The sequence below is a fragment of the Strix aluco genome, chromosome 7, assembly GCF_031877795.1.
Source record: "Strix aluco isolate bStrAlu1 chromosome 7, bStrAlu1.hap1, whole genome shotgun sequence".
NCBI lineage: Eukaryota > Metazoa > Chordata > Aves > Strigiformes > Strigidae > Strix > Strix aluco.
The window spans coordinates 26,369,295-26,386,342 of NC_133937.1; the positions used below are offsets into that span (position 1 = coordinate 26,369,295).

Sequence of the window (17,048 nt, forward strand, 5' to 3'; positions counted from 1 at the left end):
AGGCTCCGTTTCCTGCATTCATGCTATCCTTGTTGCAATGACTTAAACATAGTTTTGGCATTTTATTCTTGGTAACTGCAATAAATGTGGCTTTGTGAGAGGTCATTTATAGCTTACTTTGTATGAGCTGCTTTCTCTTATTTGGACTGAGGATAGGAAGTTGGCACAAAACAAGCAGTGTGGTGTGGAGAGCCACAGCACCCGTGTTCCTGCTGCTTGATTTTTAAGGATTTGTTCCTGTCTTATCAACCAGTTTGAGGCCAGGGGCTGTCAGGCGACCTCTGGAGCCAGCATGTGCAGCAGGGACATAGCATTGCCAAAGAGGACTTTGGAGTGGACCCTGCTGGAGACTGTGAACTGAGCCAAATATTGCTGCAGGAGAGCTGTGCTGCCTCCTAATAGAGAGTGCTTGAACACGGGGGAGAGCAACCTGATCCAGCTTTGAAATTGGCCCTGCTTTGAGCCGGCTGGACTGGAGACCTCTATTCTGTGATTCGTTAGGCCTGTGATGCTGCAGCCAATTCATGATTGTGCTTAGAAGTTGCCAGCAAACAGAAGCGAGACATGAAGTAGGAAGTAACAGGGAATTTTTCCATGGGGTCTTTCTGCAGCATAGTGCTGACTGTGTATGAAATGTGCAGAGTACTGCACTAACTGTTTTGAAAATGTCACTGCAATTTACAGTCGCTCCTGTTTTAGGTTTTTCCTTTGTATATGCAAATACATCTTTATGTCCTGCCAAATCTTTGCAGTTGTGACCTGCTGCATCTGGGAAGCTCAGCTACTGAGAGCTCTGGAGCACCTCTTCCTTTGCTGCTGCCTGCCCCTTGTGAAATGCAGTGGAACATGCTGAAATAGTCTTGAACCAGAAATCAAAGTCTGCCTTGTACCCTGTTTTCTCTGTTTTGTTCATGCACTATTTCTTTGGAACATGAGGATTAGTAAGTGGTTTTTCGTTTGCTTGTTTCTTTTTAAACAGCTCATTTGTGACCGGGACAGCCTGCTGTGGACACACCTCACCTCTGAGAATCTGGGATCTTGAGAGGTGAGTGAGCTTCCAGGTTGCAGGGAGGGACTTGACAAGGAAAGTGGATAACAGTGAGAAATGCAATATTGGAGATGCCATAAAATCATTCCTTTAGTCCATGTAGGCAAGGGGTGTTTAAACATGAGATGTCGGATGGTGTGAGGGGTGGAACAAACTCGTGTGGAAATGTGGAGGGTGGTTTCTGGTTCGGTAGGGAACAGCTTGACCTTTCTTCCCAGCTTTTCTAGTTGATGACCAGCCATCTTGGTTTCTTCCCATTACCCATGTACAGACAGGATATGCCCATTACACCTTCCTTTTCATCTGTCTTAATTGATGCTTCAGCCTGAGCCAGAGGGGTGAAGAAGGTGATTTGCAGGCTCTACAGTTGTCTTGTCCTGGCTGGTGTTTCTGGTAGCTCAGGTTGGTGAGGGGTGGTGACAGGTTATCTACAGAAGTGACTTAGGCATGTTGTCTTCTCTCTGTCTTATTAACCAGTGAGGAGGTTAATTGCTGTGGCCTCTGATTTGGGGCCATTGAGTAGTTCCTGTTCAGTGAAGGTGCTGACCTTAGCAACTGGGGAAATGTTGGGCTCAAATCCTGACGTGAGACTCGACTGCTGACAAATTCGAAACTCTCAGCCTGGGGGTCTTTGTGTAGTGATGGACAGATAGCAAATATTTGGCAGGATTATTGAACAGCAGCTCAGCTTTCCAGGACTGGTATGCTCTGGGTGGGAGTGGCACAGCACAGATTATCAAGGGAGTGCCGTCAGGATTGAGGTGAGCTACTGGGCTCTGGGAGAGAAGAAAGGGGGGGCAATGGCAGAAGGGGCCTGAGGGGTGTCAGCATGCTGAGCTGCATTTGGGGAAAGGAGGTAGAGGAGGATTGGTGTGGATGCAGGGCTGGGCTGAGGCCAATTGCCTTCTAATCTATAGTTTAGATTGAGTCAACTGCATCAAATACAAATATAAACCAGTTTGTTTTTCTCTGAAGTAAAGCCTTTTGAAAGGCTTTACAAGGGATGCATCCCACAAAGGACAAACCAGAGCAGGAAAGACAGCACCAGTGCATTCAGCTATGGTGCATGTTTCTTGGTGACCTAGTCCAGTGGTGCCTTTGGAGTACCCCAGAAGGTTGTGGGCTGTGCTGTGATACCCCTGCCCATCAAGAAGGCTGTTCCTGAATAGAGGCATCTGACAGGGGTGAGGAGATAGGCAACCCTCTCCCCACTGCCCCAGCTTCTGACAGCCTTTCCCAAGGAAGCCTGAAGAGATAATAAAGCTGTGTAGAAAATAGGATTAAGGTAATGAACAGGCACAACGGAGTTTGATCTTTCAATAACGTCAAAGCCTGAGTGACAGGCAAATAAAAAAGCCAAGGCAACCTAGGCCACTGGGTCTCTGTTGCAGTGGCTGGAGTGTCAAAGTTATTCTTCCCTCTTCACCTGTCACAGCTGGAATGCACCATGCCACTGGGTCTTTTCCTCTCCCGGGACCTGTGTGTGAGCTGGGAGTCTTGTCAGCACGTGCAGAGCAGGAGACTGAGTAGGGAGCACAGCCGGGAAACTAGAATGTGAAGCTTGATGTGGTCATTCATAGTGAGGGAGTACAGAGCTGTCCTTCGAGGTCTTGACTTCTCCATAAACTGTTCTTTTTCTCAGCAGAGATTTGGATTCATTTTCAAAGGCTCCAGTGGTTGTCAGAAGTGATCTTGTAGGGAAATGCTATTTCTTCCTTTGAGGCTTGAGCATGTTGCCTCCTTGGTCAGACTCCAGAAGTGGGAGCGTGACATGGAAACTCAGAATCCTAGAGCTACCTGGGACTGAAAAGCTCCTGTGCCCAATGTGTCCTGATAACATCTGGCAGACAGAGCCAGTCCCCCCCAGGTTTGCCGCTTACCCCTTCCTTGTGGCCACAAAGGGCCAGTCTGACCTGCAGAGGTTGAATGTAACAAGGACATTATTTTTAAGAGCAGAATCCAGGCAACTTCTCTGTCAAAAAAATGAGGCTGGGTAGAGCGATGCTTAAGACCTGTTCTTTAAAACTACAGGATCCTTAGCACCACTTAAATGTTTAGTGCTGTCCAAGACCAGTTAGTTCAGTTAGCAGGGTTTCTTCTGTGTGTGGGGGTGTGTAAGTAACATTGCAGCAGTTTGTGGCATTCTCTTCCCTTGGGGTAGGTGGTCTTTTTCCCCAACAGCTGAGAGCTGGAACATGCTACAAAAGGATTTAAAGCTTAAATAACCTTTTGTGTACTGATCTTCTTAGTTCCAGGCCAGATAAGTCCTTGGCTGGTGCTTGTAGCTGTTGGTCATGGTGTGTTTTCGTATTTATGACCTTCGCTGTTCCCTGACCCTGGGGCAGCCATTCTCATCCCTCTGAGAGGAAGGGGATAATGTCTTCACCTGGAAATATGTTCTGGGCTTTGAAAAGGGCTTGGTGTTTGGTGGCAGGGAAATTTTTAGTGGGGAAAGGAAACACCTCTTGCTGCATCCCACACCCACAACCGTCCTTCATTTCTGACTCTGCTGAGATGATGGCGTTGGATCAAAGCCTCAACAGGCAGCAACAAGCAATTGTCAAGGGGAGTCTAAAGCAGGGGAATGACCGCGTAATGCCAAGACACTGTCTCTGATGGCTGAAATTCCAGCTGCTGTTACACCTGGCTCTTTCTTCTGTAATGAAGGAGGATTTTTTTTTTCTTATGCTTTTGAAGCTGGCTAGCTGCATTTCTGGAGGATGTATCTCATCCCAACAGATGCTACATTGTGCCATCTGATTGCTTTTTAGGTGTTGGGAAGTTGCTGGGCACTTACTGCCACTCAGATTCAAGGTGTGTGTGGAGTGGGGCTGTGAATAACAGGTGATTAGAGGTCTGCACAGGAAAGGAGAATGATCAGCAGTATGCGCCACTGGATGCTAACTTGTGTCCTCACATAAAGTATCAGGCCTTGCTGGCTCCTTGGCCTCTTGCAAGTCCCCTTGCCCCTCTGTGCCAGTGAAGGATATGATGGCAGCTGCCCCTCTTGCAGGTCAGGTACCTCTGCTCCCTTTTGCCTGTCTCTGCTCAGACCTTCCTGTCTCATCGATCAGTGCTAGTGTGTGGCTCAGCAGAACAGCCAGTTAATGGCAAGCAAGAGAAAAGGAAACTTTCTTCAGATCCTGTTCCTCTTTCTTTCTTTCTTTCTCTTCCCACCTCCTATCTCCTTTGGGAATTTAAACTCCTTCGGAGATGAGGGTGACACACCACTGGGAACAGGTCCAAGGCCAGCATTTGTTGTTTGTCTGTGAAGAACTGTTGCTCCCCAGCCTGTCGTGGTGGTCTGCATGTCTTTAGGTGACAAATGCCCTGGCTTCAAGGGTGCTTCTCCATAAGGTAGGATACTCCAGAGGTCACTTTGCAGCAACTCTTGGAGTTACTCTGCCAAGCCCAGTGTTTGAAATGGACCAGTGATTGGTCTGGTGTGGTAGTCAAAATGCTGTAAACACTTTGAATGCATAAGTCCTACATTGTCCTTTCCTGTGACACAGCATGACAGACGAGGGGCACAAGACCTGTTGTGAAAACTGGGCCAAAGTTAGCTGTGCCCTGCAAGCCACCCCAGATCCTCTACCTTTTAAATATCCAGTCTTTGTCCATCTCCTCCCCTCTTTTGAAAGCATTTTTGGCAGAGTGGTTTTTTGTTTTTTTAAGAACCCTCTAATTTCTTGTTCGGTTTTTCTCCTGCTCCTGAGCCCTTTGAAAGTGGCTTTACGCCGTCACTGACACCAAACTGACACTTTGCGTTTCCCCACTTCTTCTCCCTTTATGGCAACAGATGTTGAAATTTTGTATCCCTTTTATCTGTCCCTCTTTGCCCTCTTCCTGTAATTAGGTTTCCCTTGTTAGCAGTACAAAGTGGCCCGGTTTGCTGCCTGGCCTTTTGAGCCATTGTGTCTGAGCACATTTTTTTTCCTCCTCTTTCGGAAGAGTTCCTTCCCCCTTAAGTAATAGGCAGGGTGTGGGCCAAAGCTGTGGCTTTTTCTTGTTTCTTTGTTCTCCATTTATCTCTGCCACCTTTTTCAAAGAGATGGGGGAAAAAAAAATAGAGAGTGCATGGAAGGGGAAGATACAGAGTTGCATTTCTTGACCGTCAGGCCCCCCTGCTCTTCAGGTGTTCAAGGCAGGTGCCTTTGATGTCTGCAGGTTTTGGGGAGGTGGGAGGTAGAGGATTCATGAGTGGCTTGGGAGTGGAGGAGAAGGGAGATTCAGGTGTGTGGCTGGTGCCTTCAGCAGAGGGGTGGGGAGGAGTCTTTCAGGGTAGCCAAGCAGCTGCTGAGCAGGTTAGTAATCTGTATTTGCCTCTAGTGCTATTGCATTGTGCTCTTTCTCTCTGAGAGACAGCATGAGTGTTACAATCATAAGCAGCTGGCTGAAGTTTGCTAACTTGCTGCTGCTTGATCTCTGGTATGTGCTTCTATGGGACCCTTGCTAGGTTACATCTGTTTGTGCAGTGGTGTGGGCAAGAATTAGTTGCTATCTTTCAAATTTTGGTGTGTGTTGATCTGCACCCACTTTGGTGGCTCTTTAGAGCCATTGAGTGAGTGGACATGAGCAATTGTCAACAAGGAGGGAGAGCTTTAAAATTTGAGCTCCCTGTGCTGTTCTTAAACAGCAAGTGTAATTTGACAGTTGCCGTATAAAGCACTGAACACCCAGGTTAGCTGGTCGCTACTGATGCTTTCTTGTTTAAATCTTGTCCTTCTTGGCTTTGCGTCATGTCGCGCTCAGATCTTTTTATGTGTGGAAGTAGATAAATGAAATTAGAATCTCCAGGTCTAGTTCTTGGTTATAAAGCCTGCTAAATGTTTTCAACAAAAGCTTTTAATGTAGAAGCTTGGCCCAAGATGTACAAGCAGACTTCCTAACATTGTGTTCTAAAACAAGTTCTGTAGAAGATCATTCTCTCTACAGCTTTGAACTCCAAGGTTCAAACAAGTTTGAGACCCTCTAATTTAATAACAAAAGGAGTTTGGTGTGTGAAGGGAGCAAATGGATTCAGAACTGGAGTTGCTAAATCGAAAGGAAAGGTAACTGACTCCAAGAAGTGTGGGGAGTCTGTTACACTGAGGCATTTAAACTGGATTTATCCAGTCACAGAGAAGTTGGTGAATATCTCTGGTAACAGGAGAAGCAAGTGATAGCAAATGTTATCCTGGCACTGATAACAGTTTCACAGGATTTGGGGGGCAGAAGAGTCATAATACCATGCTGTAGATGCAGAATTCCCTTTTCTGCCCTGCTTTTCTGTAGATTCATCATGCCAAGTATCTTTTTTTGCCAAGGAAACTCTTGCCAAGCCTTGAGGGAAAGAGACTCCCTACTCCTTTCAGGCTTGGGTTTCTTTCTCAGCATCTCTGTCTTGGCTGAACACAGTTTTAAATCACAATAACCAATCCAAAACTCGTCCAGCAGTGAGCTAAACAGCTTTCTAGGCTGTGCTTACATCAGACAAGTGAATGCAAATGTGTGCCTTTTACTGCCTCCACTCACTACAGTGGGATGATGCCCTTCCTCAGATGGCTGCTCATTCTCTTTTCCTGAGGCTGTCCTGCTTGTTTTTTGCTGTGCTGTTTCCCCATCCCATCCACAGATGGCTTCAGTTACTCTTTTTATAATATCAGTTCTGGGTATTCCCATTTATATGTCCTTTGGTTAGTCAGGAACATAAATGCCATACCTTCTTCCTGAAATTCAAAGGAAAAAGGGTTGGTGAAGTGACAGACTGGGTCTGTCATAGGGGAGTTTGTGTCTTCAGGCAAACCCTTTCTTGGCCTGTTCATCTTAAATCAGTTTGGCACAACAGCTATCTTTGAATTTCTAATTTGGTCCTTGGGAACCATTCCTTCTGCAGTAAGGTAGGTAGGATGGAGAGTTTGGATGTAGATCTAGGCAAAGGAAAAAGCAGATCCTTCTTCATGGGGCTGGCAATCTCACTTGTGACTTGAGCAGCAAGACTAGATATAAACAGGTCTCCTGTCTTCAGGCATGAATTAATCACTTGAGAAGGCCAGAAAAAAATTCTTACCCCAGTTCTGCAGCTCTGAACTGTAGGATTTGATTCCCTTGCTCTGATATCTTGAGCATTGTTGAAGACAGGACACCAGGCCTATGGCCAACTACTTGAGCCAGTGCTGAAGAAAGCTTGCTGCTGTAGGGAGCCTGTTAAGTGGTGGTCTCTTGGATGACTGTTCCTTTTAGCAGACTTTGTTGTGTTCAGAGCTCTGTCTCTTAGCTATAAAGGATAGTTTCAGTCTTGTCTGAGCAATGTATTTCCTATGGTATGCACATGTGCTCAAAACCATCTGGGACCTTGTGGTTATTTACTGATTTGTGGGTGGTTTTCTGACATTGTCTCTCTGAACCCTCTCACGTAAGCTGGGCATCTTCTGCCTTCCTTTTGTTCAGAGGGCTCTGGTGCATCTTAACCTAATTGTGAAACCATTGTAAGAGGAAGAACATGCAGGTGTTTATCCTAAATCCTTTCCTCCCCACGGCAGTCCTGGCCCTGTCTCACTACAGATGAACATGAGGCCAGCTCCTGCCCTTTGGATGTGTGCATGTCCAGGGCATGCTGTGGCCTTTGCACTCCTGTTCAGGCGTATTTATGACAATTTTACAAGGCCCTGAACAATCAGAGAGTGTGGGTGGGGGCTGGACACTCCAAGCGCATCAATCAGTTTCATCCCTCTGAGCCAAAGCAAAAGCAATCTTTATTTTTCCCTGGGTTGAGAGAGAATCAACAGAGGCAAGAGAGAAGAATGGGAAGGAGTGAATGAGGAACCCCCTCTGCCACTGGCTAGCGGTAGCTCATTTAAACAGATGGCTTTGTTTTGATTTGGACTCTCCATTTTTTGTCTCCTCACTAAAGGAGACCTGCAGAGCTCTGTCCAGAAAGGGAGCAATACAGCCGTCTGTTCCCACACAAGTGGGGCGAAAGGCGAGAGGCTTTGAGAATTCCCTGCTTCTTTTCCTTGCCTCCCTTTTTTTCTCTTCCCCCAAGAAATCACAGTTTGAGAGAATTCCCCCCTACTCCTCCTGTTGGAAAGAAAGACAGAGAAGACATTCTTGACATTCTTTGCAGAGAAAAGGGGTTAAATGTCTGAATTTGGGGGTCACCATGTTATACAAATTGCAATCTAATCGTTTTTACAAGAACACACGTGTGCTAAGAAAAGGAGCCATGGGCAAGAAAGAAAAGGGGACAGACAACCTTTTTTGTCCTATCTTCTTTTTTTTTTCTTTCCCCCCAAGGTTTTGGACTATTGTCATGTCCTGTCTCTCTCCCCTCCTCACCCCCGAGAGGGAGAACATTGGTTTTATAGTTAAATTGGTTCATAAAGCAGAAGGGCTTGGTGCCATTTCTGTTTGTTTTCCCAAATAAAAGCCCCAGCAGGGTCTCTTTTGCACCGTTGTGGCTTTATTTGAAGAAACTGGCTTTTTCCCATAGCCCAGCATGTCAGTTTATCCTCTGAACTTAACCTTACAGGAACCCGAACAACAAAAACTCACAGGGTCCCAGAGCTGGAAAGGTAAAGAAATTGTATCTTTTTATTGGACCATTTAAAGCGTGTGTGGGCCAATTCAGAGAAAGCAGAAGAAAAGAAGGCAAAACTCCCTCTTCTGTCTCTCCCCCCGACACAATCTCAAACCATCGTTGGTGTCATTACCCCCTACTGCCTTGAGTCCCTTCAGTGCTGAGGAAGCAGAGAGAGGCATTTCTCCTGAAAATCACTTATAACAGCATCTCTGAGACATTTCATATGGAGTTGCTCCCTCAAAATTCCCCAAGCCAATCGTACATCTCCCTGCAGGAATTAGTAGCCTTGGCTAAACACAAGGGTAACCTTGGGGGAGGATAACTGTATGAAGAATAACTTTGCCAGGGGTCTGTGCTTCTCCATATGTACATTATAGATGATGTTTGACCAAGCCTTTCCCTTCTTAGCGTAAGCTGCTGCGTCCCCTGGGTGCCTCAGCTGCTCTTGGAAAGCACCTGGAAGAGATGACAGCTCAGCTCTTCCCTTTGGTTTTGGTGCGCTCTCGAAATGGGATCACAGAAGTTGTGCAAATGCTGCACTATGGATAATTGTTTCTAAATTGATTTTGTTTCCTTTCTCTGTTTGATACTCAGCTCAAATATCCCAGTGTTTTGAACTGAATGGTGCTCTTTCCTCTCTTTTATAAAAAAAGTATATGCTTTCCACCTGTCTCATTGCAAGTAGTTATTGGGGCTAAAATATTGGTTTAGAGCTCTGCTCAGTTTCTGAATAGTCACCTGCTTATGTGCAATGGCTTCTCCTCTTTGATGGATGATCACAGTTCACAGATGAGGTTTCCAGAGCAAATGAGTATGCCTTTAATTTCGCACATCTCAGTTTTCAGCAGATGTTCTGAATTCAGCAGTTTCCTAGAATTTACATATTTATGTGATATCAATTCTAGTGAATCAGGGTCACCAAAAATTGAGGGTGGGGAGAAAAGTGTTTATTGATTCATCCCGGCTTTTGGAGGTTAGTTCATGTGTGTTGGAGACAGCTGGCCAAGACTTGCAGCAAATGGGCAGGGTACAGGAAGGGAGATGCAGGCTTCTTTTGGACTCCAGCTATCAGCAAGGTCTCAAGGAAATCCTGAGCTTTTAAGGTCACACAAATAATCGCTGTGGCTTAGGAGGATGTATATGGCTTTAACTTGGTGACAGCAGCATCCCATGGATTATCTGGAAGCTAACCATCTGGGCTCTGCCATGACTGATCTTATCTTCATATTGCTGGGGTGAGAAGGAATAGAGCCTTAAGCTGTTTTTAAAAAGAAAAAACCAACTTAAACCAGCTTGTTTCTGCCATTCCTTCATAGTTCACTTTGCTTCCAGGCTAGAAGGCTCCTGTCTTCTGGAGGTATCACAATAGCAATGCTCATGGCTAGATTTCCAGCATGGAAACAAGAGTGAAATGTGGAAATCCCAAATAGCTTAATTTTTAAAAATTACTTTTAAGTCTTGTTTTCTGAAGAACATGGGAATTGATGGAGGTGAATCAAAGGATTCTTTATAGTGCCTGAACTAAATGCCTTCCATTTTTGGACTTGACAGTTTGATACATTTCCCAGGCACAGGGACTTTGCTTAAACATCTTGTTCTATCAGCAAGGAGTCCAGAGCCTGGTGCAAACTCAGCTTTCCTGTGCTAGGGATGAAACGGGCCGCTGGATTTGCTCTGGCTCTGTTCCTTGGGCTGGTACGAGATTACTGCCACTATGATTTCAGTCTCTCTAGATGCTTAAGAGAAAGTAGGAGAAACTAGAAATATCTGTGAGTTTCCTGCTCAGCACTGGAGGCCTACCTGTGTGTCTGTAGGTGCTATGTTGGCCCAGGTGGTTTGTAGTTAAGGTGCTGAAGCAGAGAGCTCTGGCTTCTAGACTGGTCTTTCCAGGAAACCTGGACTGTCACGTTCCTGATTCTGCTCCACAAAGCTCCACTGGTGCAGAGTTGTTTGTCAGTGACACCCAGCACTGGGACTGAACCCTGGCACTATCTGGCCCAGGCTGTTTGGTACAGAAAACATAGCAAAACTCCCACCATCTGCACAGCTAAGTACCTGGCTTGCCCAAAAAAGGCCTGGGAGTGAAACAGCTTCTACTTGCTACTGCGGGAGAGCCAGGGCATGCTGGAGAGATGGTGTGGACCTTCTATGCTTGGTCTTGCTTGGGCTTCAGTCACTTGCTGACTAACCTTCATGGCTTATAACAAGGACAGGGCATGCTGGCCTCTGAAGTGCTGAGGATCAGCTACCAGCTGGTACCAGCTACCTGGTTTTTGTAAGGTGTTTGGGTGCAGAGGGTGAAGAAAGACCCACAAAGGAAAGAAAGCTGTTGCCTGCTGCATTTAGCTGGTGCTGGTGATCTCTGCAAGCTGGTAGGAGACAAGGTTCAAGATAGCTATCACATCTCTTTCCATCCCTCATTGAGTAGATATCTTCTGCCCATGTAGGTTGTTAGGAAACGATCGGTGATGTGCTAGTGTATCTGCTTTTCTGTTGCCCCTTGATGGGTTATCTTGATCCTTTATGGGTTATTAAGGATTAGCTGTGGGTTTTGTTCCCTAGGAAGTGGAAGCTGTGGGGGACTGGGGTTTGAGGGCAGGGAGTATTTGGGATAATGAAGACTGGACAATTTGTGGGCAGTAACTCCTGAACCCAAGGCTGGGAGAGTTGGGGTAACAGTGAGTTCCCTTTCCAGCATGGGCTTAGCATGGCTGTGTATGCATGGAACTAGCCTGGCATGGTGGTCACAGGTCCAGAGACATCTTAGTCTGCTGAAAAATGGGGGAAATAATATTGTGTTCTGCATCTTTATCATTTTAAGTATGCCCATGCCAGAACACTTAGGTCTCTGGGTTTGTGTGCCCAGTGTACAGCACAGTGATTCCATGCCCCCCCCCCTCCCGGTATCAGATTATAAGTGCTTCACTGTAGCAACCAATGCGTTGTTTCTGTAGACTGCTAAAGGACTGCTGCTGTATGCAGGGGCTGGATGTCCCAGCTGAAAGCTGCTTTGGCTGACCTGTTCTTGGGGCAGGAGAACTGAACTGATTAACAAACCAGAAGAGCAAGTATCTGCTTTGCTGCAGTAACTTGCAAGTATCTGTGCTCCTTTCCTGCCTACAGAGAAAAGCTAATAATTTCCCCCCCCCCTTTTTTTTTTCTTTCTTTTTTTGTTGCCTAGGCTGGAAAGGGAAGTGGAAGGAGGAAATCAGGTGTGACTGCTGGGATGCTTGGGTACCACTGCAGTAAGGTGTGAAGGCATGGAGAAACACTGGGAGCAAGGCACCTGGGTGGTGCTCAGTGCTGCATAGGAAGCTCTGAAAGCAGGAATCCAGACTCTCTGGTTTCTCCTGTCCCTTTGATGCTGAAATTTTTCACTTGGAGACATCACCAGGCTGCCATTAAACATTGCTGCCATCTTGCAGCACTGCAGACTGAGGTCTGGTCTGGGAGATGAAGATAAGCTTTAGTGGGGCCACGCTCACTCTGGGTGTGACAGGTGCTTGTTTAGAGGTGGGATGTTGTGAGGAGATCCGCTGTGACCCATTTCAAGCACCTCAGAGGAGGAAGAGGGCTGGATCCAGTGAGTAAAATATCCCTGGATGTGCTTCTACATCCTGCTACCTTTCCTCAGCACAGTGCTCCTCTCTCCCTGAGCAAACTTAGTCCTTTACATATTAAAGGTGTATTAGCAGGGAAAATGGTGGAGGGGAAATAACACAAACAGGCTTCAGCTAGCTAGCAGGAGATATTCACCAGATGTGTTGCTGGGCTGTGGGGCCCATGTATAGCTGCCCATCCTGATTTCCTCTCCTGAAGTGCCATGTGCTCAGAGCACTGGTCCAGGGGCTACGCTGTGGAACCAAAAAAAAAAAGCAGTAGCATGAAGAAGTGGGGACAGAGGGGTCCAAGCTGCTTGTGCTGTCTAGGGCTTGCTAATATAGCTCATCTCCTGTGAGTAACTCCCTGTTCCTGCCTGAGCAACTGGCAGAGGACTCTGCAGGTTGAGTAGTCTGGCCCCTTATGCATCTCACAGGTAGTCCAAGGGTTCTTGTTTGGGAGAGCAGCTGATAACTCCTCGTACCTCTGTTGTATGTGTTACAACTCTGGGCCATGCATACAACTCGTAGGATGAAGAAGGTTGTGGAAGCCTTGAGAAGGCTTGTGTGCATGTCTGTCAATCCTGCTGGCTTTGTAGAATGGCAGATGGAGGTTATCTGTGTGCTTGGAGGAGCAGGGGAGTGCCAGAGCTCAGAGATGCCCATTCATGTCTCACTCCGTGGTGGAGCTGTGGAACCATCTGCCCCAGCCAAACCCCACAGGCTCTTGCTCCCAGCACTCAGACTGCAAATGCTTCAACCTCTCGACTTGCACACAGGTGCAGAGATGCTGCTGAGTTGGTTTGCAAGTAACCTTCCAAGGGTTAAAGTATTGTGAGAAGGTTGCAAAGGGCTGAAGCCTGGAATCCCCTCGATCCCTTGCCTGAAGAAACACAAAGTCCAATAAGCCAGCACCCCTGGATTCGTGTTGGGGGGGATTAATTCATGCACTTGATGTTAAAGCTTGTCCGAGAGGTTTGCACGGGGGGGCCATTGCTAGGGCTGGTTGGCCTCTCTAAATGGTTGCTAGGGCCCTGGCATCAAGGGCCAATGTAGCTGCCCACAGCCACGGTCACGGAGGGAATTACACAGCCACAAAGAAATTGTTATTCTACATAATCTGCTCTTTGGAGAGTGACTGTGGGGAAACAGGCTGGCCCCAGCATGCCGCCAGCTCTGTGATCATAGAAGCGTGCTGGCTGCAAAGATCGGCCAGGGCTCGCCTTCTGATCTGGGGACACCAGGGCTCGAGGCGCTAATCTGCTTTATCAGCGATTTCTCTCTCCTGACACAAAGGTGTTTACTTGTTTTAACATCTCCTGGGACTCTATTTCTCCTTTTGTGTGGTCTTTATCCCCCGACGAGGGCTTTAGCCCAGATTACAGACAGAATTAAGGCATTTGGCGATGTGCCTCAGAACTGTGTGATGCTGGATCAAGGAGCAGAAAGTAACAAAATAATGGGGGGAGATGCTGGGAGTGACCCCACTGCGGGATCCATGCTGTCGGCTTTCAGGACCGCTTCATTGTCCTGAGAACCAAGAGCCTGTTGGAGAGGGGTGGCCGTGCGGCAGGGTTTGAAAAGCAGGTGCTTCAACGTTTATTGTGTCCAGCATTTTTGATTCAGAGGGTGCGAGGAGGAGGAGGAAGAACAGGAGGGTTTGCAATAGGTGGCCATTTCAAGCAGCTGGGCAGATTGTCCCCTCCATTCCCAAGAGGCTGCCACAGCTGGGTGTTGCTGGCTGCTGGGGCAGGTGGAGTGAGACTGAGGTTGGGCTGTGCCATGTGCCTGATGTAGTTTCATATGGCCCAGGGAAGGGGCTCAAGCTCCTTCTTGCGGTCTGGCAGGATGGGCCCTCACCAGGCACCATCCACCTGGTGAGCTGTTGGTTCTGCACATGAACAGGCAGCAGAGTGATACGGCCACAAAGCATCTGACTTAGAGCTGCATGGAGATCTTGCTTTTTGCTCTTTCACAGCAAGCAAGGAATGAATAAGGAGGAGGAGGTCCGAAAAAACCACGTAGCCTTTGGAAAGTCATCTCTAGAGCTGCCCTGGGATGGTTGCTCTTGACCTGTCATGTTCAGTCACAGATATGGTGTTTGCAGTATACAGGGTAACTGGAGGGGGTTGGGGAGAGCAGACTGCGTCAGGAGAGTCTGATCTCCCTGTGGATCTGAGCTGTGTGTCAAAGGTAAGGGGAAATACCCCAGTGGGTAGTATTTTGGAGGATGGAGTCTGGGATGGGATGAGATTGACCAAGAAAGTGGCTGTTGCAGATTATCTGGGGTTTGACTAAGTTGAGAATTGTCTCCCATGGAAATGGAGCCCCATCATTCAGAGTACTGGTTGCTTCTCCCAAGCAGAATATCCCGTTCTACTGAGGGTCAAGCTGTGCCTGTTCTTTGGCTCTTAACAGCTGTGACTCCTGCTGGTCACCCTCTGTGACAGTTAGTGGCCCAACCAGTAGCAGAAGCTGGGGGATGGAGAAGAAAACTGTTCAGCCTTTTGCATTCTGTTAAATCACAGAAATGAGATCTAGGAGACATCTGTGACACCATCTCTGCTTTGGCGAGCTGAGTCGGAAGGGTGCTTTGCTCTGACTCTTCTCCTACTGTGTTTCATTGCAGCGGTCAGCTGTTGACCTGTTTAGGGACTGACTTCCACCGTGGAGCCGGAGTCCTTGATGTCTTCTACGAAACGCCCTCCCTTCTCCTTTCTTGTGGGTATGACACCTACATCCGCTACTGGGACATACGGACCAGCACGAGGTGAGCCTACCCTGCTGGCATCTGGGTCCTGTGTGAGGCTCCTGGGCTCTCTTTGTGCAGCATCGGGGGACTTGCCTGCAGCTGAATTAGCTCCTTCAGGCAAATTGTGCCTCAGTTCCAGTGGTGGAGGAGTGGAGGCTCAGCCCCGCTCCCTTTCATGTTGCCCTTGCAGGAAATGCGTCCAGGAGTGGGAAGAGCCCCATGACAGTGCCCTGTACTGCATCAGGAGTGATAAGAACCACATGATTGCCAGCGGCTCTTCTTACTACGGCGTGGTGCGTCTCTGGGATAAGCGGCAGACTCGGTGCCTGCAGGTGAGGGCTGGCTGGAGGCTGGGCAGCAGCAGAGTTTCTGAGTTGTTCTCTGTCAGCCCGGTGCCCGTGTCTCTTTGGAAGAGAGAGGGGCTGCTGGGCTGTCTTTGGGGTGAGCCCACCATGGGGAACCTAACCTAAAAACATGTAAAAGCTGCTATGGTCAGCCATCTCGGCCTTTGGGTCTGTAACACCGGCTGGGTTCTTTGAACTGGCCTCTTCTTCGAAAGGTTGATTCTCTTGTTTTCTTGCAGAGCTTTCACCTGTCTTCACCCACCAGCAGCCCAGTGTACTGCCTCCGTTTCAGTACCACCCATCTGTACGCTGCCCTGGCATCAGCCCTGCACGTCCTAGACTTCACGGCCCCATGAAGGGCACCACAGCTGCTTCGGGTCACCCCAGCTCAGCAGAGTTGACACTTGGCTCAGGGAATCGCAGGGCAGGAGAGGTGAGAATGGCCCTCAAGGCTTCTGAAGGGATTTTTTTGCCTGACAGATAGCTACAATGAAGAGTGCACAAAGGGCCAGACTCTCTCAATCTCACCTACCTGTTAGTGGAAATAAAGGCTGATTGTCCTTTACCCTTTTTATTTTGTGCAAGTCAGGGTTTGTTTTATTAACTGTGTTCTTTTTTTTTTCCTGTGGATGCAGCATTTGAGGGGCAACTTGAGCCAGGATGCCCTATCAGCCATGTGTGCTGATCAGGTTGAGATCAGCCAAGCTTGAGCCATGGGAAGCAAGTCTAGGCTGTGTGTGGGGTGGACTGATTTGGTGGAAGGGAAAGGTGCCGGGAGCAGGGCCCAGCTTTCATCTGCGCTTGCTCTCCTGACAGCTGCTCGTGTTGTCCTTCGCAGCCAAGAGCAAGAATTGAGCTAAAAGGCAGAGCCAGCCCTGCTTTCAGTGTATGCCTCCCCAAGCTGGCCGTCAGGTCAGGCTGTGCACTTGGCAGGGCTGAAACAGTTGCATTTTGCTAAATAAAACTCTGAAGGGAAACAAAAGAGACTCTATGTTTTGTTTCAAGTTCCAAAGGGGCTGCGATGTTACCCGCTGATCACAGAGGCCTGGCTGGGCAGAGGAGGTTGGGCCTATTTTCAGATGCTGTCTACGTGTCTAATAGATCTCTCTCCCTGGCTAGACCCTGTGACACTGCTGCGTTGAAGGCAGTTCCTGGGATCTTGGATCTCATGTCACTTGTTCAAACAAGAATTCAAAAAGTAGGTTCTGCAGCTCACTTGCTGCCTGTGTAATGAAGCAGCATACTGGGCCAGAGCAAACACTAAGTCCTTGGTGTGATTTGCTGGGGTCCTGTAGGCACATCTAAGGTGGCTCTGCTCCTTTTTGTGTCAGCGTTTGGAACCCCAGCTGGCGCTCAGAACAACCCTAGCTTTTAGCGTGCTCTGTGCTGTCTGGATGGATGTGGATGAATGTGCAGTGGGTGACTGCAGTGGGGTCTGGCTCTCCATGGGGGAGGAGGTGTGTGACCCAAACTCACAGCCAAGGAGAGGTTTTGTATCACAAACTGGGAACGCTTCTAGGGCGAAGCACCCAGCATAGTGCTTTGTTAGAACTTCATAGGTAATTCCCACTGTCAAGAGGCTGCTCTTCCCTTGTGATGCACAAAAACTGGAAGAGGATCTTTGCTGGAGCCCCTGCCTGAAGGGTGTGAAACCAACCAGCTCCTCACCTTGAAGGGAGCTCTCCCTTCCCAGTGGCTGAGACACAGCAGCTCAGGGTGCGAAGTAATTTAAAAGGCATGGCTT

The 17,048-nt window shown here is 48.0% G+C and overlaps 1 protein-coding gene across 1 annotated transcript in view; it reads left to right on the plus strand.

Annotated features, from left to right (window-relative positions):
- Nucleotides 1–16,286, plus strand: part of FBXW4 (F-box and WD repeat domain containing 4) — a 62,655-nt gene extending 46,369 nt beyond the window's left edge. The window contains exons 6-9 of the mRNA XM_074831131.1: nt 980–1,045; nt 14,838–14,978; nt 15,151–15,292; nt 15,544–16,286. Coding sequence (XP_074687232.1) covers nt 980–1,045; nt 14,838–14,978; nt 15,151–15,292; nt 15,544–15,660 — 466 coding nt within the window. The 3' untranslated portion in view covers nt 15,661–16,286. The remainder of the gene's footprint in view (nt 1–979; nt 1,046–14,837; nt 14,979–15,150; nt 15,293–15,543) is intronic.
- The last annotated feature ends 762 nt before the right edge of the window (nt 16,287–17,048 follow it).